This window comes from Catharus ustulatus, chromosome 1 (genome assembly GCF_009819885.2).
Source record: "Catharus ustulatus isolate bCatUst1 chromosome 1, bCatUst1.pri.v2, whole genome shotgun sequence".
NCBI lineage: Eukaryota > Metazoa > Chordata > Aves > Passeriformes > Turdidae > Catharus > Catharus ustulatus.
The window spans coordinates 131,549,688-131,570,833 of record NC_046221.1 but is presented as its reverse complement, the minus strand read 5'-3'; the positions used below and the strand labels follow the sequence as shown (position 1 = coordinate 131,570,833).

General features: G+C 40.4%; 1 protein-coding gene across 2 annotated transcripts in view; it reads left to right on the top strand.

Moving 5' to 3' along the window:
• The window catches only part of PAG1 (phosphoprotein membrane anchor with glycosphingolipid microdomains 1), a 112,306-nt gene extending 91,917 nt beyond the window's left edge, over positions 1–20,389 (top strand). For both annotated transcript variants that reach the window (XM_033054617.1, XM_033054608.2), the window contains exons 4-8: positions 183–234; positions 771–867; positions 3,506–4,098; positions 8,580–8,639; positions 11,084–20,389. In XM_033054617.1, the coding sequence (XP_032910508.1) occupies positions 183–234; positions 771–867; positions 3,506–4,098; positions 8,580–8,639; positions 11,084–11,434 (1,153 nt within the window). In that variant the 3' untranslated portion in view covers positions 11,435–20,389. The remainder of the gene's footprint in view (positions 1–182; positions 235–770; positions 868–3,505; positions 4,099–8,579; positions 8,640–11,083) is intronic.
• Positions 20,390–21,146: the final 757 nt, after the last annotated feature.

Below are 21,146 nucleotides of genomic sequence, written 5' to 3'. Positions count from 1 at the left end.
GCCTCAATGGTGTTTTTACACAGAGATCATAACCATTTCCTGTAATAATTTTCAGTTATTCCATTTTCAATATTATCTTGGATCATAGTTCTGTTTCCTGCAGGAATGTAAGTTCTATGAATGATTGGCATTTGTATATTAGCATAATTTGTAGTAAAAATTCATGTGCCTTTTTCATTAAGGGAAAAGAAGGCCAAAAATCAGAATGGAGATCATGAAAATCTGATGAATGTGGTAAGTATTTATTTCTGGCAGCTTGTGTCTGTCTTGTGGTTGGTTTGTACCAAGCTCCTTGCAAAACACAAGAGATTAGAAAATAGATCAGTAATTTCGAGATGGTTGAGCATGGGAAACTTTAAAAGTGCAGAGCAGGAAGAGGAGGAAAACTTGTGTGGATCCTGATAATCTGCACTTTCTCAGTGCCCTTTCTGCCACCACTGTACTCCAGCCTTTCCTTCACTCCATCTGCAGCCCAAGGGCAGTGTACCCTTTGTGAGCTGCTGTCTTTTCATGGGTTAAAGCCATAGTATGTCTATTACATAGCAATGTCTATTAAAGCTTGAAAAGGACATCACTGGGGACATCTTTGCATTTATTTCTTTTTACCATCTGTAAACACAGGCACATAAATCTTTGAATCTAGTTGGCATGTTTTGGTTCTCCTGCCAATAATACCGTGAGTCAGAGCTCTGGACATGAGAATGAAACTCACTGCATGTGTATTTATGTGAACATTTATTCTGATCCAATGTCACCAATTTGTGTTGCAGCCTTCTGAGAAGGAGGTTTTCAGCCATTCCATCACCAGTTCAGCTACAGAGCCTCCCCCAAACAGTGAACAGAACGGAGCACTCAGCAATGGTGATGGTGAGTAGTGGCAGCCCCTCCCTGAGCCAGCAGTGCCATCCCAGTGCTCACAGCTCTCACGTCAGCTGAGATCCCTCAGATGATCCTGGTGTCCCTGGGCTGGTGATCCCTCAGGTGTCAGGTTTCCAGCCATCAGCTTTCCAAGCACACATTTGTCAGAATACTCTGCACACCTCTGCAAGTCTGACACCAGATCAAACAGAATTTACAACCAAGTCAAAAAATGCCACAAAGTCATTTGCCTTGCTGGGTAGTCAATGGATATGATCATCTCATGGAGATTCAGGTGGTTTAGGCTGCATCTCCACTTCACTGCTCGATGTGCTCTGGCACAGCCCTACACCCCTGCTCCCAGTCCTCCACACCAGACAACACTGGAAGGTGCTGAGGTCCTCTCCTGGGCCCAGGTCTGGGTCACCAAGCCATACCTGCAGATTGACCAGGTCGTCAGGCAGAGAATGGCACCTTCTCTAATCTTGGTAAGCTATGGAACAGGGATAAAACCAGAAAATGAAGGTGTACCTTAGAGTTTCAAAAGTGCTCCAGGAGGCTGTGGAAGTATTTCAGGTCCTCCTCCAGGGATTACAGCTTTGGATCACAGTCCTGTGCTGTGCTGTCACTCATATTTTATATTTTAGAAAACAGCCAACATAAATAGGCTTCTTTTTTTCCTTAGTCTTTGTTTTGCTGAACACTCAAAATTATTCACCCTGAAGTATCACTGGAAAATATTTTACTCAGCTGCACTAAAAATAAACTCACTCTCAGAGCCACTGTTGTCTTCACACTAACACCAACACCAGGGGTTCCACTCCAGCTAACAGCTCTCTCCTCATCCCTGCAACCAGAGGCCAAGCTATTCAGACTTTACCCCTTAGAGACAAGTATCCAAAGTAATTTTTAAACTTTGTTTTATAGCTAATTGCTGTTCTCATCCATTGGCTTGTTGTGTGTGTAGGTGTGTGGTTCCCTGAGGGACTTGATGTGCCGAGTAAAGCCCTGCAGAATGGAAGTATTTCTCTCTGCCATGAGTCACCACACGTGCAGCTGTCAGAGCTGCTGCTAAAAGTGTGCTGTCAGCCAGCAGACAGTTTTCAGACTGTCTGATATTATACTCAGCTTACACTCTGCATAACAGCCCTTCTGAATAACAGGAACCCCTGTGCTTTAATTTCTTACTTACACTTTATGCACTTGCTGTTAATAGTTCTTTTTATTACTGTTTCTGCTAGCTTTTTGAGCAGAGGCAGGGCTATGGAAGCAGAACCACCAAATGCTGTTTTTTTCCTTTACCTAACCTGCCAGTGTTGTCTTCTCTATACCAACCCTTCAGCTATACCAACCCCTCCTGTACTGCCACCCATAATTACAGAAGCACAGAAACTTGAGCTCTCATTGTTTTTGATTATCCCCTCCAGCCTGAATGGGGTGTGTGCTTTCTGGGTTCTGTAAGGGTGCTCAGCACAGCACAGAAATCCCTAGAATCAAGGACCAGCAAGGTAAAACTTCTATCTCCTGTTCAGACAGTGATTACCATCTTACACCTCCAGTTCTGTCCTGAGTTTTGCAGTCAGGGTATGTTTCCCTGCAGGTGCTGACTGTGTCTGCATGCTCTGAACGCAAGAGAAAGCAATGTCCATGGCAACCATCCAATCAAGGGCATTGACTGTTTTGGCAACGCTTCTCTTGCCATGTCAAACACACTCAAGGACTCAGAAGAATGGGGGTAGTACCTTAGGAACTGTACTAGGAAAAGTAAAGCTGTTCAGAAGTGATTTTTTTAAAGAAATAGAGGTGAAGTTACCTACCATGCTTGAATGAATACCCATGAATGCATGCAAATGCAAAGAGTGCTGTAAGATGAGAAGCCCCATACATTGCAGTCCCTAATACCCTCTAGTGACAATGACATGTGGCCCACTTCTGGGACCTAAAACAACATGTTCTGCCTAACACTACTGTTCTGAAGTCTAGTCTTCTCTCTTGTGCATATGGCCAGCTCGTTAGTAGGTTGTCAACCTACATTATGTGCTGCGAGACTAAGGGAAGTGTGGCTCAGCCTTTGGTGAGGAGCTTCTGGTGTAGCGTGCAGGGAGGGCTGAGAGAAGTGCAATTCCAACAAGAATCTGGCCAGCCTGTTAAACAAGCTGAGGGATGGTAGGGAGGAAGAAGGAACGCTTTCCTTTTGATTCCAAAGAATGGGGAAATGCAAAGAGGGAAATCTAACAAGGATTTTTTTAAGGCACTTGGTTTGCGGCCTCCCACGTGTTTCCCAGCTGAGACTACTGAGCACTCTGTAATCATTCAGTGAAACTGAGTAGAAGGCAGCTGAATATCCATGCACAACTAACCTCCCACCCCCTGTTTTCACAGTGAATGCTGTTGCCATATAATATGACTTGGGGGTATGCAGACTATTTTAGATGTTGTGAGAAAGATACTTTACCAGTAGAGTGCAGAAATGTCTGTAATTGCAACCTTTTGATAAGCAAAAAGCATCACTAATCACTTGGCATTTCCAGGCATTAGTATCATTTATCCTTTCCAGCATGTCACAAAACAAAGTGATGCAGAGAGTACCCAATCACACCTTTTAGTTATGTCTTTGTTTGTAATACTTCTCTGTCATTTTCTTTAGTTCTTTCTGAGGACAGCACAGCTGCCTGTATCCAGCCTTATGAAGAAGTACAGACATCTACTGATCTACTAGATCAACAGGATAGTCTTGGAAAGTCTATAAAATGTCACCAGAGCCGGGAACTACCCAGTATTCCCCCTAACAACCCCATGGAAACTATCATCTCATCTAGAAATGCAGAAAATGATCAAGGTCTTGGAATGGAAGGGCCTTACGAAGTCTTGAAAGACAGCTCCTCTCAGGAGAACATAGTTGAAGACTGCTTGTATGAAACTGTGAAGGAAATTAAAGATGTTGGAGCAGTAGTCACCATGGAAGGGAACTCTAACAGCAAATCAAAGGCTTCACTGACAGTTTCTGAAGGTCAGAATCAGATTCCTGAGTGCAGAATTGAGTCAGCAGAATATGCCTCTGTTGACCGAAATAAGAAGAGTCGCCAAAGTGCAAATTCAGAAAGTCCTCTTGACAACATACCAGATGTAGAGGATGAGCCTCCCCCTCCAGTACCCATGAAACTTCTTGATGAAAATGAGAATGTGCAAGAAAAAGAAGTGGAAGAAGAAGTGACAGAAGGAGCAAGTAAACCAGAAAAGGTAAATGCTGCAAATATTTGCCATCATCAAACAGCCAAATAATGAGAAAGAATCTATGAGTGGGAGAGGTAACAGTTAAAAAAAAAAAACCAAAACAAGAAAAGAACCCCACTCAAGATGAAGCAAGACTGTAAATGGAAATAATGATAATGTATAGTATAGTCTTTGCATTAGAGGCCTATGCTCATTCTGTTGCTGCCTGTATTATTGATTATTGCAGCTATGCATTACATAAGGCTTTTCCCAAATATTATCCAGGAACTGCCTAGGAGATCTCTGCTTCTTTGTTTGAAGGTATTATATCTGTGGCAGCTATTACAAAAGGCATCCAGTATCTCTGTCAGCATCTATATCTTGTTGTGAAGCCCCCCTTCTTTTTTTTGTCTAATGAAACTGCAACTTGCAAAAAGGAGAGGGGGGCATCCATCCTTGGTGGATGTCCTTACTTTAGATGTGCCTCTCTCATTGGGCCACCTTGACTTAGCTGAACAAGTGTTAGGCACCTGCACAAAGTGATTCACCTCGTCTTTTGCTGTAGGAGAGAGGGATGGATAGAAAGAAAGAGAAATTGCAGCTGAACGCTTTTATATTTGTCAAATTCTGTATGTCACATATAAATAGAGTGTAAGGAATTTCTAAGTGCTGAAATCACAGCCAAAAGTTAAGTTTTCTCAGCAGCTTATACTTCCTCCCTAGGAATGAGTTGTGGTCAATTCCTTGAAAAATAGAATTATGACATTTTCAACATTTGTAGTTTTTTATCAGAAGTCATTATAAGGAGGCTTTCAGATCATAGCAGAGACTTTTCATAAACTGTTGAGTTTGCATTTTTGCAAGTTCAGTGTTTGAATATCTTCTTACTAATTGTGAATGGAAGAACTGTAGGTTTAGCAGATTTTTGGTGTCTGAGTCATCAAATAATATTAGGTAGGTATTGATGAAAATTTTAAAAAAATTCTTAAGAGGCAATGTGACTTTTTAATGTAAACATTTACATGAAAAATCCCAGCAGAGCTGAGGTATTATTATTGTTTCTGGTTGGTCTCTTATTTGAAGAATTTCAGTAATCCAGGAAGAAGGCAGAAAAATACCTTGTTAAATTAATAACTAACCATGTAACTTGTAAAGCACAATATAGTCCAAATGAATACATTTCTTGCAGTATAAAAATTGTTTAGCTAGACTCTTCAGTACACATTTTTGCAAATAATGAGCTCATTAAGTAAAAAATTAAGATGTGATTGTCAACAATAATCCAGCAACATTCCCCCCTCCTACATTCCAGCCATAAGTAATTTACAATTAAACTTTTAGATAAACAGCTTTGTGTAACAGTGAAATTTTTCCTACCAGGTGTGAAAAGACTGGCAGAAAGTAATTGTATTTCCCAGGCACTGATACAAAGGAAAAGCCTTTGCTGCTCTGTAGCTCCCCAGCACACCATGTATGCAGTGTCAGTAACTGCAAGGAGTGGAATTGATTAAAATGGCTCAGGTTTTGAAGGATTAATCAAGAGATGACACATGCAGTCCCCTAAGTGCCAGAAAAAAGGTGTTTGTCTAATTAAAATGTATTCAGAGCTGAAGCCACCCCGAGTTAAATCTTGGGCAGCATCAGATGATTCCCGTGCTCGCTGCTGGGTACATGCATTATGCATCGAGGTGTGTGCCTGTCCTGTCCTTGAGAGCTACAGCTGCAGCAGAGCTGAGATGGTAATTGATGGAATATATAAATGTCATTATTGTTGGCATTGTGTGGGGAGGTGGCTGTGGGATTGTTTTTCTGTTGTGATGATGATAATTTTTCCCTTTATTTTGCTGCTTCAAGCAATGCAAAGCAGTGCCTGGTTTTTTCAGTGTGGCAACGGAAACCAAGATGTTCATGGAAATAAATGTATGTTACACTGATAACTCTTTTAGTTAGACCCCATAGGTGTTTCTGGCTTTGCTTCCTCTTCTCTGAGTCGATTTATCTGCTTTGTTTAGCATGACATCTGTATCCCAAACTCTTCAGCCTTCTGCCCTGCCCCTTGTGCAGACAGAGGTTGTGTGTATGTCATGCAAGAATCCCTCACTATAATGAGGGCACAAAGAAGGGACAGGCAGGGAGGCACCTATGTAACCAAGACTTGTACCTGCCAACAGGTACAGACTGTCTCCAAGCTGTTTCAGGCTCACTGTCTAAAAGAGGGAAGCCAGGGTGATCCCCAGCCCATGCCAGTTCCTGAAGCACTCCAATCTGGGAGGGAGCTAGGTGGACCAAGCCAGAGACCATTTCTATATATAACAGCATGAAAACAGCAAAGCATCCTTTTAAGAGACAGGTGTGCAACAATGGATGAAAATTTACCTAAACTGTTTTTCGGCTGTGAACCAGCCAAATCCTTTGGAAAGACTTGCAGAAGAAAGATACCTTTAATAGCATGAGGCCTCTTATAGGCCTCTATCACCTGCAAAACCTTGAGCATAGTTCTTCTAATAATGCTGGATAAGCAGAATAGATTTCTTTAGTTCTTTCTTTTGTTTAAAAGGAAGTATAGATCTCCTTTTTCACCCAGATCTTTCCAGAGTGAGCACCAGTAGAAATGCTCTCTATGTGTCCTTTTGGCTGCTGCCATCTGATTTCAGCCTTGCACAGGCTGAGGATGGCAAAGCATCTCTTACAAATGCACCAGAGGAGAATGTTCTTCTTGTTCTTGTGCCCAAGTCAGGAGCAGCAGCTGAGCCAAAGAGCAAAAAATCAAGTGCTGTCGAGGAACGAAAGGAAAGTGGAAGGCAAGAAGGACACATTTGTGTTGCTACTGTTGAGGTTTCAGCATGGTTTAAAATGTTGCTAGGTACAAAATATACAGGAGCAAGTGGGATTTTTTTTTTAAGTTTCCACAATAACAATATCCTCCAAAATTGATGTGCCACAAGCTTCACATTTAGAAGAAAGAATGCTGTATTGAGAGGAACAGCACAGGATGGCAAACACCCTGGGGTATTTATCAGTACTTGAGTGGGAAACTGTAGAAGGGGTCCTGACACATGGTGCTTACAGACACACTGATGACAGAAAAATCACTGAAGAATTTTATGAGCACATGCTCGTTTTAATGTGTGAGGATGAAATTAGTACTTACTCCCCAGCATAAAAAATAATGCTGCAGATAGGAAAGACTAAACTAAGTTGCTGTAAAGAAGCAGATCTAACAAAACCAAAATATATTTCAACTTTTCCTTTTTCTTTCTTTCTTTTTATTTTTAAGTAAACAAACCACAGGTTAAAGAGCACTGTTCTCCAGTCTGTGAGAAAGAAGTGAAGGAGTTTGTCAGTGTGAGGGAAGCTCTCTTCAGGAGCAACAAGCAGAACTTTAGTGTTCAGGGTCTGACAGCAGTACCCAGGAACCTGAAGTTTGGTATTTACCAGAAGTAAAAACAACAAGAAAATGGAAGGAGGAAAGAATCTATCGCAATGAGCTTCTGAGGGGAAAAAACAAAGAAAAAGAAAAAAAAAGAGAGAGAGAAAAAGCAAGTTCTGTGTGCCTGGAAGTGGTATTTTATTGACTATGCTAAAAATAGCTCTAGTCCTCTGTGCTGGCTTGCGCTGGAGGTGGTATGAAGTATTTTAGTTAGAGAAGTGTGAAAGTCCAAAATACAGCCTTATACAGTGCTAGAAAGCTCCCTCTGAATCCTTGTGGAGCAGGAGTCCAGCAAAGCCTTCTTGTCCCAGGGAGGAGGCATCTCACAGTTGCTGTGTAGAAGCAGGATCTTTGTTGTTGTAAAAGTCCACAGGCATTTTTCATAAGAGCAAATTGCTTTTTGCCCAATGTTTCATGACCTGTTTTACAAAGAGTAATTTAGATGCTTGAAAGTAGACTTGATACCAAACCAAGCCCTCCATCCTTCAGTGACTCTGCTGTGTTAGCTGGCTGCAGCTCAGGGTGGGCTGCAGCAGGTCTGAGTGGCTGTGAGGTCAGGCTGCTGAGCACCTCTGCACATGGACTGCATTTCAGGGGTGGAGGACACAGCTCTCCCATGCAGCAGGCCCAGGACCTACAGAATGAAGGATAACAATCATCCAGAAGGTGTCAGCTGAGTATTGTTCTTTTGTCATCTAAAAATCTGAAAATCCTGTGGAAGGGCAACTGGTGTATTGCAACAGCTGACTTCTAATTGTTCAAAAGCCTCTGCAGACACTTCATAAGAAGAGTGCAGGCAGGGATACAGTGGTGCAGAGTTTGTTTTAACCATTACATTATTTTTATCCTTTTCAGGTCAGGACAAGAGCAGATACATTAAAAAGCTTTACTAACCTCAGGGCTCTTATCTCCAGAGAAGTACTCTGAATAGTGGGGATATTAGCTATGTATAATGGAACTTGAGAGCAAATGACCATAAAATTTAATGCATTGATTATAATGGGAGGGTTTTGTTATAGATTTCACACTGTTGATGGGTAATGAGCCTTTTATTTTCTTTCTTTCTTCTTTTTTACAGAGGCTTAGTTCAGTGTCTTACAAGTCTCGAGAGGAAGATCCATCTCTTACAGAAGATGAGGTAAGTTTCTTGCATGAAATTCAGCAACTAACTAGAGACCAATTTTTAGGCAGAAATTAGCATAAGCTCTGCATGATTAAGCAGAATCTAAGAAAGGTGAAACTTGTGTGAAGGGAAAATGAAAGCCCAAGATTCTCTGCACAGTTTCTATTGCCACGTTCCTAAAATCAGAAGTATTCTAACATATGGCTGTATCAGGCCCATAGGTTAAAAATTGTGTCAGAAAATAATAGGAGGCCACAATTAGTTGACTGTTAGGGTAATTTCTTGATTTGGATGACAAGACCTTCTGAATAAGAATAACCAGCAGCCTTTTGAAGTATGCACCACCTTCCCCATGCAAAGTGTTTTGGGCTCTGGGAAGTGAACTGAACCACAATAAAAGCACTGGAACATAAACTGTTTTTTAAAATGTCTGTTGGTCAGATAATTGGAGGAGAGTTAAACAAAGATAAAAGTTAAACATAAATAATGCTGTTTGTGATCATTTCCATACACCCATGCCATTTATAAATATGTTCTCTGGATCTAAAAGTAAACACAAACTTGGCACTGAGCTAAATGAGCTAATGCCTTCTGCTGGGAGAAGCATTCCTAGACATTAATGAATAACCTGGTCTTGAACTCCGTTAATGTAATCTAATACTGAGAAGAGTTGAAGTACAGATAAGCAGACAAGCCATTTTTTGTTTGGTTAGCTGAAATCAGTAAAAAGTAAGAAGTATTGACATCTCCAAGTCCATGTCCCTCTAAAACAAACAAATAAACAAAAAACAACCAGCCCCAAAACCCCCAAACCAAACCAAAAACAAAAAAAAACCCCAACCACAAACTAATCAACCAACCAAACCCACACCCCCACACACACCCAAATCCCAGAATTACCAGCAATGATTTGGTTCATCTGGTTCATCTGGTTCATTCAGTCTGTGTTACCTAATGGTAATGGACATTTTCATGTCAATGTACTCTTTTAACTGGATTGATACAAACCCAGAGTGGCCTTGCATGCTTGGGAAAGACTTTAAATGTAATAGAAGAGCAATGTTGCACTGTGATACTGGGTACCAGAGAAGCAGGGAAATTCAGCCATCTGTCCTGTGGAAATGCTATGCATTTGGCCTGGGAGAGGGAATTAAGACTGATTCCTGTGCTTGGCATCAGCCCAGGTAATCCCTGAGCAGAGGGACATGTGTGGATGTGGGCTTCTCCTCACTTTTAAATGAAGGGCCACTTTCATGCACTTGTTGAAGTGTACCACCTCACCAGAGGGAAGTTTTAGTTAGGAATGAAATGCTGGCTCCCTTTCTGCTGTTTACAGCTGAGAGGTCTCAGTCTCCAGTTTAAAGTTCAAATAGTCAAAGCCTGAGAAACAGCTCTTCTTTGTAGGCAGAGTGTAGTCAACAGAGTAGACCTTGCATATCAGTATTGGCACTATTTGCTATTATCTTGTGTAATTTATCTTCAGTTTTTTAATGTTGTCTTCACATATGTTGGTGCCTATTTAGTCCTGTAAAAACAATTACAGTAATTTCACTAGTATAAGCCACACCATTTTGACTAAAGTTTTGGTCTGAACCCAGAAGTGCAGCTTATAATCAGGTGCGGCTTATATATGGATGAGGTTCAGAAATTTGCCAACCCGGAAGTGCGAGCCCGCACGGCCCCAGCAGGGGAAAGGCGGGGCTGATCCGAGCCTGCACAGCCCCAGCAGGGGAAAGGCGGGGCTGATCCGAGCCCGCATGGCCCCGAGCCGATAGCGATCCCGCGATTCTGTTACTAATTGGCAACTTTGTGAAAGTTGCACACGGATCCTCACTGCGAATGAGAGTGCAGCTTATAATCTGGTGCGGTTTGTAATCGTGAAATTACTGTACTATTCTTCTGTTGCAGTGTCTGTAAAAGCAGAAAAGTAGCCACTATCATTAAAAATAGTAGCAATAATAATTTTAAGTGCCCTAAGGATCAGACAGCATCCTTCTGCTACATTACAGCAGTTCAATCTGATTATCCCTTTGATTCCTCTCCCCCTGATCCTCCCTTTTATTCCTCTCCCCCTGTAGAGTCCAAATTGACTCCAGGACCACAGCAAAACTTGCAAGAGCTCCTGCTCACAAATCCATTCCCTTTTGCCCAGTTCTAATCTTCTCAACAGGGTTTTATATTCAAGGAAGTTTTACATTTATGAACTTATTCTATAAAGCATTCTTTGTTTGAAAGAAAACAGATTTATAAATGCATGCCAGAAAAGGATTTATAAGAAATAGTTTTGGTTTTTTTTCAAGGAAGAATCATATCATATCATATCCTTTTAGAAAGGGTATCTTTATATCAGAAGATCCTGTCTTTTCTTAAATAACCAACATCCTTACATTACAAGGGTACAGACTGGTGCACAAGCTTCATGCCATGCTTCATACTCAGCAGGTGTCTCCTTTTCCCAGATCTCAGCCATGTACTCATCGGTGAGTAAGCCGGGACAGGCCATCAAGGCATTGGATTCTCCTTACACCTGCATTCAAGAAATCGCATCTCAGAGGTCCCCATCTGTTTGCAGTGGCCTCTATGCAAGTGTGAAGGACTTTGAAAACACCCTAAATTCTACCACTGTGCCTCAGCCAGCAGACAGACCAAACGGGGAGCTGGAGCCGGACTATGAAGCTATCCAGTCAGTGAGCCAGGAAGAAGACAGGACCTTGTCCGTGCCTAACACAAACCACACTGCTCTTTCAGGAGAGAATGACTATGAGAGCATAGGGGACTTGCAGCACCACAGGGAATTCACCAGACTTTAACCACTTTGGCAGCAGATTTCCCCACTGTTATTTTCAAAGGACACGTGAAACGTGGAGAGGGAAGTGCTTTTCCTTTTGAGGAACAAAGCTAAGTATGGAACACAAGTTGTGAAGAAGCAACGTACATTTCAGCCATGGTGTGATACCTGCTGGTTTTTCTGGATGGTGGATCAAGGCTCATGGGAAAGGGTACATCAGGTCAGAAAGATGACCAGGACAACGTAAAGGTTTCTTTATTGTTATTAGCTCCAAGGCAAACATAATTTGGGAAGGAGCGCTATGCTTGTCGTCCTGATAGGATTACATACCAAAAAAACTACTTTTACACAAAACTAGCTTCTCATTTTAAGAGATTATTTTATGTAATTTTCTTCAAAGTGTTTTTCAAGCCTAATTTTTCATTCAAGTTTTGGCATCCGCAATGTTGAGCAAACCACGGATAATTGTACCTCAACTCAGACTTAGTTTGCAGGGCTGAGGAAGATGCACTCACTTCTGCATCTTTTGGAGAGCTCTGTCCACATTCACTGCAACTAAAGTGCAAACAACAGTAGTTCACAAGGGACTGACTCCAAATGTACTTGAATTAATTCTGCTGGCTTTTTCGTTTTTCTTTTCTTGTTTTTTTTAAATGTCAAGGGCTGTAGAATGTGACTTGCAGTATTTCAGATGTGTACTGGTATTTGTAGGGATTTTGTTTGATTATTTGTGAAGTATCCCTTTAAAATGGCAATGGACACCCTTAGCATTCTTGCACTGTTTCCCTCAAATGGACATAAACCTACACATACACACGCCAGACCACTATCATGTTGCAAAAAGTTGTGCAAATGAATGCATTGGCATAATGTGTAGTCTAACCTTAGTAGTGTTGAGTAATATTATTGCAGAATTTTTCCCTTTTTAAAGACTTAAATATTTTAATATGTTTGTCTAATTTCTTATATAGGAAAAATTATGTACTGTGTTAAGTGGGTAATATTTTTCTTTTTTACAACATATTTTTCATCTTCAAAGATTTTGTAGATTAACTTACTGGGGTTTGTAACAAGAGGAATCCCATTCTTTATTTGGGCTCTATTTGGTTTTGGTTTTTTAATTTTTTTCCTATTTCAAAAGTAGATAAATGGAAATTGCTTTGGGGTTGTTTTGTTTGGTTTTTCTGTCTCCTTGAGCAGGGATATGGAACATGCCTTGCTGTTTTTAAGCTAAAATTATGGAGTCTATGTAAAAGAACACTGCCAAAGGGCAAAAAAGAGGCAAAAGAGACAGTGGGATTTAGTTAGGCATGGCCACTAGTCCTCCACTGGTTCTTCTGCTAAAAGGAGCAGGAGGGCAACCAAGACCTTCTTGGGCCTCAGACAAGCAGTTTGAAAGCCACTGGCTTTTCAAAAATGCTGAGTTACTCTGTTACTGTGAAAAACAAAGTACAGTGCTTGGATGAAATAAGCAGGTACTGGACTGGTACTTTTTTTCTTCAACAATAATATAATAAATAGTACAATGGTACAAGAATAGTCCAACAGTAAAGAACTAGCATTGTGTGACATGCATGTGCACATAGCTCCATGTATATAAGCATACACTTGTAATTTGGACACAAGTGTGAGTTACAGTTCAAGCTTGGCAACATTCACATACGTAATATCTGGCATGTGCTTGAAGAGCAGTTTATTTTTGATTCAAAATAAACAGTACATAAACTGAGGCTGGCTTATTCTGTAGTAAACAAAACAGGTTTACTTTCAGCTCAATTGGTACTGGGTTTTGATGGTTGAGCCCCTCTTGGATCCTTGGTCAATGCTCCACATGACTTGGTACTATGAAGAGCAAATATAGATCTGGTTGCACACATTTATTAGAGAAAGTTTCATAACTGAAAGAAGTGTGCTGATTTACAGGCTTTGCCTGTAAGTAGTACAGCTCTGAGGAGCAGTGCAATTGTGCAGTCAGCCTCTGCCCACAGGGTGGGTCAGACTTTGTGGATCCTGACCTTGTGCAACAATGCAGCATGCTTGATCTACAACACTCTTCCTTGGAGGAGAAGCAGTTCTGACCACTCCACATCCATCCTGGTCTTGACCATGCTGCCATGTTTTGACAGCTGCAGCAAACCCTTTGCTTCCACTTCATGCTTTTTAAGGATGACTGTGGTTTTGCTTTCTGCAGTTTTTCCTTTATAAAAGTTTTTGTTTCTGTTCCCTCGAATGTGAATTCTTGAAGTTCACCTTTGAATGTTCTCTCCTTCTACTTCACACTGTTTAAGGCCAAAGATAAGATACACCATGTTTCAGAAGATTTGTGCTACGTCTGGAGAATTTCTTTAGTGTTTATGTGTTTGCTGTCTGTTCCTTGCTCAGGGGTACCAGTTTATATATGTAGTCCTCAGTCTGACTCCTGCAACTTAGTGGCAGGCATACTTCCACTCCTGAAATTCCCAAATACATCTCAAGATGCAGTTATCCCTTTACATGGATGTCTGCTTTTGGAGAAAGAGTAGGAACATGAGGTTTGCAGGTTCACTAGATTCAATTTCAAAACCAATTCAAAGATATCTCGAGATAATGTCACTTGATAGCAAAGCATAGCACTGAATTCTTGATTGCAAAATTTTGAGGTGCAAAAGAAGAAACATCACTCTAGAAATACACCCATTGAGACCAGCAGGTCAAAGGATGGTGGAGGACTGTCTAGTCATTCTGTTGTTTTTCACAGCCAGATCAGAAATGTTGCTTTGTAGGAAGGGACACAAGTCCTTCTGTCCTTTCTTTGCTGTGTTCTGACAACTGCTCCTGAGACCCCCTAGATTTCCCTTTTTCACCGTGAAAGAAAAGTTCTCCTCCCCCTCTCTTCTTTCTTTGGTTTCTGTTTTTAACCTGTCTCATACAGCCTTGCACTGGGAGCTGGTACTGTATCTGCAGTCCTGTGGCAGTGGCACATTCCTTCCTGTTTAAATGACTTTCAGGCTGGTCACAACCTTTTAAAGGTCCATCAGACCTCAGTCTCATGGAGAAACATTCACATTCTGAATTGCTGCTTTTGGGATGTGTACCTGCCCGTAGCCTTGAGACCCACACACACTGGACTTAAAAGCTGCAAAAAATAATTACCCTCCTGAGCAAGGATATATGGGGGAGTCCATAACTCCCCTGCAATCTCCATTATGTAGTCTGATGCTAAAGGAAAATGTTTTAGAATTCAGTCCAAGGTTGGTGAGTATTTACATTTCTTGATAAAGAATCAAGGTTCTGATTTAGTTCCCTCTTCCCAGAAGTAACACCTGTTCCTTTATGGCTGTTGTCAATGCTTCCTTTTCATTAATATATTTGACAGAAAGATTTTTTTCCAGCATTAATCCCCACGGAGATTAATCTGACTGTAAAGAAAAGGGAGTCTCTTCTACTTGTCTCTTTACTGCTCTTTTTAACTCTTTCACTATATCCCTAAATAAAATGTCAACATCCAAAATGAAGTATTTGTTACCTGGTCATGTTTTCTGGGGAAGCTTCACAGTCTATTTCTTTTCCTCCTTTTTATGGCACAACTATACAATAACATCTCACATCAAATTGCCACAGTAAGGCCAAGAGAAGCTGTAATGTATATAACTGCACTAGTGAAAAGGTCTTTTTGATTTCCCTCTGGGAGCTGGTAGAAAATAGGAAATGCAGTTCAGGCATCTCTTCCATGAATCTGTGTCTCCTATGAGAGTTGTTCTTACCACATACCTAAACCAATGCTAATCCAATATGTAAACCAGTCATCCTTTTCTACCATGACTGTAGAATAACTTTCTCAGTCACAGAGAAACACAAATTCTTTGCAGACACCTGTAGCACAGGCATGTACCTAATTACCACAGTCAGATCAGTTATAGTGCCTTTTCTACAAAGTAGCTAGTACTTCCATACTCTTTTCCTGCTGTATGTGTTTTACTCAAAAGTACAAAGGGACAACCCAACGTTTACTAGTCCCCAGTTAGAAACATCTTTATAGATACACATTTAATGTACTGGACCTCAGTTAGCCCTACAATAGCAATAGTCACTCACAAACATCCACTAAAAAGCCCAGTAATGTAGCTATGATGAGTTAGCTTTGCAATAAGAATTACCAGTCTTCTTTTGAAGAACCTAGGTTTTACAATAGTGGCCATTCAGGGAGGTGGTGTTCATGTCACCATGTGAACAATTTATTGCTTCAGTCTTTCTATTAATATAAATTGCAGGCTTGCTTACATGTAGCAGGATACATGGAGTGAGGGATGAGTAGGTGTGGGGGGGGATTCATATTCATGAGTAACCCAGAGCTGGTCATCCCCATAGTTTCAACTGGCTGATGACCAGCTGCCTTGTTCTCCAAACCCTCATCTATCGTGCCTTCAAGGAATCCATCCTGCAGGGATGCTTCTGGGCTGCATGCTTCTCCATGGCTCCCTGAACAGCTCCTGTCTGCTGTTTTGAACACAATTCTGTACACGCGGTGCTCTCTGTTCAACCTTTCAATGGTGCTTTTATATGATGCTGGATAAATGGTTTGCATGTGCTTTCTGAAAGCTGATGTGTAAAGCTGTGACACAGAGTGCTCTCTCTGATATTGTCTGTGTCCAGAACTTAACATTAACTGTGCTATTCTTGACTACAAAAGCTGGCAGCGCTGCCCTGTCTCTTGCTCATCTCACCGCAGCCAGAGTGGAGTCACCACGTGTGACAGGTCTGCCCAGGCTGGGACACGGGTGTTCAAAAGCAGCCATGCAGGCCAGGCAGCTTGGCTTGGAAGCAGCTAGAGACTCTCATCTGTGCACTGTGGGACTGGAAACATCATAGCCCAGCTCAAGGACTTTTTTCTGTCTCCTATTATGCAAATACATTTGTTTACCATGTGACTATTTCTGCAACAAACATTTTAATTTGGACCGCACTTCAGTGAGGGACTTGTGCTCCTAGGAAAATAACCAGTTATTTCAGATGAGTTTTATTTTTTGAGGTTGGAGTATGCCTGAATAGGGCTTTTACATACCTCACAAGTAATTTGGTGTAGTAGTCTGCTGCAAAACAGAAGAATGCAGAAAGATCCTTAGCCTGACACATGCTCCTTTGGTGGTGTGCTGAAGACTTTCAAGGGCAGGTCTCTTCCTGGGAGCAGGGAACACAATTACACCATCATACTCTGGTGCTGAAGTTGATTTGTAGCATCTCTTCTGGAAAGGTAGTGGCTGAAGTGATTGCCAGAGCAGATCTCAGCCTCAGAAAAGAAAATATATGTATATAGTATATATCCCTTGCTGGCAAGCAACATGTGTTCAGGATTATGTTAAAGATAAATGCTGTGAATGGAACATCACAGAGCTAAAAATACAGGGTTCCCTTTTTTCAAGGAGAGAGAACCCCCTTGGCTGGTCAACGTAAAATATCCCAGGCTTACAAAATGTATTAAACAAATTAATTGCCTGTGCGGTGATTTTCCAGGAGTGCATTGGGATATCAAATACAGTAGGCACTGCTCTTTTCTCCTGAACAGCAGAAAGATGACAATTTATAATACAAGGTTCCACTGATTAATTGAGAAAACTTAATTTACATATAATCCAAAGGTCAGCAAGAGTGTCTACACAATGTGGATATATTTTAGCTCCAGCACCCCAATTTCCATAGAAATGCACAGATTGTCTTTGCATTACATACCCATTGGTCTGTGCCCATTGGTCTATGGGTAAGATCAGTCTTACGGTTCTGTTTTTACAAGCTGCAAGGTTTTGTTTCTGGAGGCCTTCAGTTTTAAACTGGCCAGAAGGACAGTCACTACAAATATGATAGCAAAGTGCCTAAAAATGTGGATGTTTCTGTAAAGGTAAAGATGCTCACTGTTACTGCACAGCCACTTGACTGCTGTATGTGGTGCTCTCTTGCCATACACATCCCTAAATATTGTCTTTCATGTGTGGTGTTCGTTTATTGTTATAATAGTACAGTCTTACAAGGGTTTTTTCTTTGCAAATTCGTTGGCTAAATTTAACTAGCATGTATTTGTACAGAAAATACAAAATTTTTTTTTTGTTTAGGAAGCAACTATGTTATTTCTTACAGTTTATGATAATGCAACAATTGGCTTAGGTTATTTTTAAGGTATGTAAGTATCACTTCACTTCAAAATGCTTCATTTGAGATTTCAGAATGCCTCCTGTTCACTACAAGACAATATAACCAACTCTTGTCCTTTTAATCTTGTTATATTAGGGAGAGGGCTTAAACCTTACAAGTCTTATTACTAAAAAAAAAAAAAGAGAGAGAGAGACAGTGCTGATGTTTTTAATTCCTCATGTGTAAAAAGAGAACAATTTTAACTCATATTTTAAATTTCAGCATAGGTGGGATTTAGACTACCCTCTTATTTGTGGAACTGCTCTTCTCCACTTCATTCAGTTGTCACCATCTGAGTATATCATTTGTCCATAGTGAAATATGACAGTAATAGAGAAGGCACAGAAACTGCATCACATTAACACTTCTGAATGGGACCTTTTCAATGTGCCTGTGAGATTCAGGAGCCTGGACTTCAGTTTTCAGATGTTTTGAGGTAATTGCATCCTGTCTGGAGGACATCTGTGGAGGTCTTCACTTTCTTTCAGGGCAAGAAATTCTGTAGCTTGCAAGCACTCACATGACATTCAAAGACACATATAAGATGTGAATTGTCACAATGTTTAAATGTATTATTAAAGAGACATCTAAGAGCACAAGAAAATGCTTTCTCACATGTCTGAGGATACTGGAATTTGCTCTTTGTATCTGAGACTGGGAAAGGTCACATAACCAGTCCCCTCAGAACATCCTACCAGCAGACAGATCTTTGAAATGAGCCGCTGTGGTGGCTCCTGAGTTTCTGCATGTGCCACCTTCACAATTTCCAGCAGAGCCTATCTCATCTCTGTGGCGACGACTTAGGAATGGCCTTTTGTTCCACTGTCCCAACCCCTTTAACTTAAGGAAGGGGATGTGAGCTGCTTCTCCTCAGTCTTTCTAGATGAAAGTGTGCTAAAAGCCCACCTTCAGGCCCACAAAAGAGCATTCACTGTCAGGGTAAGACAGGTCCAGCCCACTGCAGCAGCTGGGAAGAAAGAGGTAAAGTTTGGTTCCAGCTAAGTTTGGTTTGCACTTCCCCCATCTCACAGATAACCTATTTCAAAAGATTTTTAAAGTAGAAAAGCTTACAGGAAAGGAAGAAGTTGCTGAGAGTCTCACAAGAGATGGATAACATTGTTTATTCTTCTCAGTATTCCCTATATAGAGAGAGGCAGGAGCAAGTCATCACCACCCAACCATGATGCAGTTGGATTATCTTTTATCAAGCCTCTGTATCAACAGAACTGAAATGAGTCAATTCTAAATACATGGTTTTGTTATATTAGAAACCCAGCATGGACAAATAGAAATGCACTAAAGTAAATACCATGTGTGGATCTGGACTTGCATCATAAGGGCTTTTTAGCAAAACACTAAACCAAAACCCAAATGAACAAAATCTCCAATTCTAACTGGAATACTTTATTGAAATAGAATTCTTTCCATGAGCCAAGGTTGCAGGATTGGGCCCTAAGAGTTCAGAAGTTTGGTTTAGTGATAGATACTTTTGTATTTTCAGTGAAATGTATTTTCTTTCTATTAGTGAATGGATATGACTTCCATAAGAACAAAAAAATTTGTCAGTTATGTGGATAATTATGTCTAATAGCTAATTATTAAAATCATGCCTCAGTAAGAGTCACTTAAAATTGGGTGCTATATGAGCTTTAGCATAAAATTGCTTTACATATGGAACATTGCATACTGAGAACATAGTGGATAAGAATTTGTAAATACAGACACTTTTGTTTATTTTATCCATTGTTTTATAATGGAAAAAAATGTGTTACTGGAATATCTCTGAGCAAAGTTCTCTTACATAGTGTTCTAGCAACAAAAAGTGTTTTCTGGACAACTATTTGAGTCTCTGATCACTGACACAGAACTGCAAAACATCTTCAAAACAGTATGGGCTTGTGAAAAAGAGAGGCTTAGTCCTGGCTATCTTAGAGCGGATATAGTTGAATATACTGCAAAGTTCAGCTCTGTAGGCAGTGAGAGCAGCTCAGTTATTGCACAACTGTGCCATATACACCTGGAGTCAATGCATGCAGACTTCTCAGACGGCATTAGCTAAAGCTTGTTTGCTACATGAAAGATTATTTGGCTTGCTACCTGTTCAAAATCAAAATACTTTTATCAACTCCACTGCAAACACTGAAATACTGTAGTTTTGCAGAATGTATGTTCCATAAATTGTAGTTTAATTGTAATTGCAGGGCTTATCCTACTGTTAGAGCAGTTCAGATCCAACATGAAATTGCATTTGTAAATTAACAAATGCCATTAAATTCCTCTCAATATTTTGTAATAGAATACACAAGTTGATATCATTCAGTCATACCTTTGTTCCAAGAATCTTCATCAGATATTTCTATAGCAAATTCAGCTTTTGGCTGCTGAAAGCACAGTAAGCAATTATGGTTATTTACTGTAAATGTAGACAAGTTTTAAGTAAATATTTCTGGGGGAAAAATGCTACATGAACATATGAAGCAGTTATCTAAAAGTAAGAACATAGGTCAATAATAAAAAATGCAGGTTTTATTTATGTACAGTAGTATCCTAATATCTAATTGTTTGTATGCAGAAAAAAATCATATGGTTCTGTAATTACTCTCTGAAAGCATTTAAAAGAGGCTCTGCCATTTTCTCTGGTTATTATATTTGCAAATAACTCTTGAATTTATTGGAAATACATGTAAATTATGTCAAATGGGAAACATGTTACATTGCAATGAAATTAATTTAATTCAAAAATCCTGGCAAAATTCACTGGATTAAAATATATATATAAGTTCAATAGCCAGACAGAATAAACCACAATAAATAAGCTTTGTCTTTTGTTTTAGTGGGTGGGTGGGTGGGTGGTTGGTTGGTTGTTTACCTGTGCCTCTTTTTGTTGTTTTCTTAACAAATATATTATTCAGTCCTTGCAGTCACTTCATCCTGCAGATCTTAAAACCTGCATTATTTTATATAATTCTGTCTGTTCTGGGAATTTTGTGCTGATTTCATTATCTGACAATAACTACTAAGACTTCTTTGTGATATATAGCACCTTACTCCTCCCAAAGCCACAATCCTCTCAAGATTCAAGCATGCACACAACAGCACCAATTTTAAGTTGTCTCTGACTAAAGCAGGGGCTGCCATTAATGTAGTGGCACTGTGCTCTTTAATGCAGGTGAGAACATTGGGTTTGAGCCTTTCAAAGTTGTGCAGCTTGCAGCATTTTAAAAGTTGCAATTACCAGCCCTATGAATTATCCTCTGAAAATTGCTGTGGCATTTGATTCCTTTTTCCTTTGTTATAGGTGCTCTCTAGTTAATGTTCCCCATCCATTTGCTGCACTGCTCTGTCAGTAGCAAGACTCATTTGTGTAGAAATACTTTGAAGAGCATCCTGAAGCATTTCAGAGGCAGGTGACTTAGGACCACTGCTGAATATATAACACAATATGGAAGTCTAACACAAAGAAATGTCTTTTAAGTATGTCACTGGAACAAGGCTCTTTCGTACACCAGAGCATGAGGCTAAAATAGTACCTAACCTTTTGGAGCTTGCACTCTCAATGACTTGCACCTTCC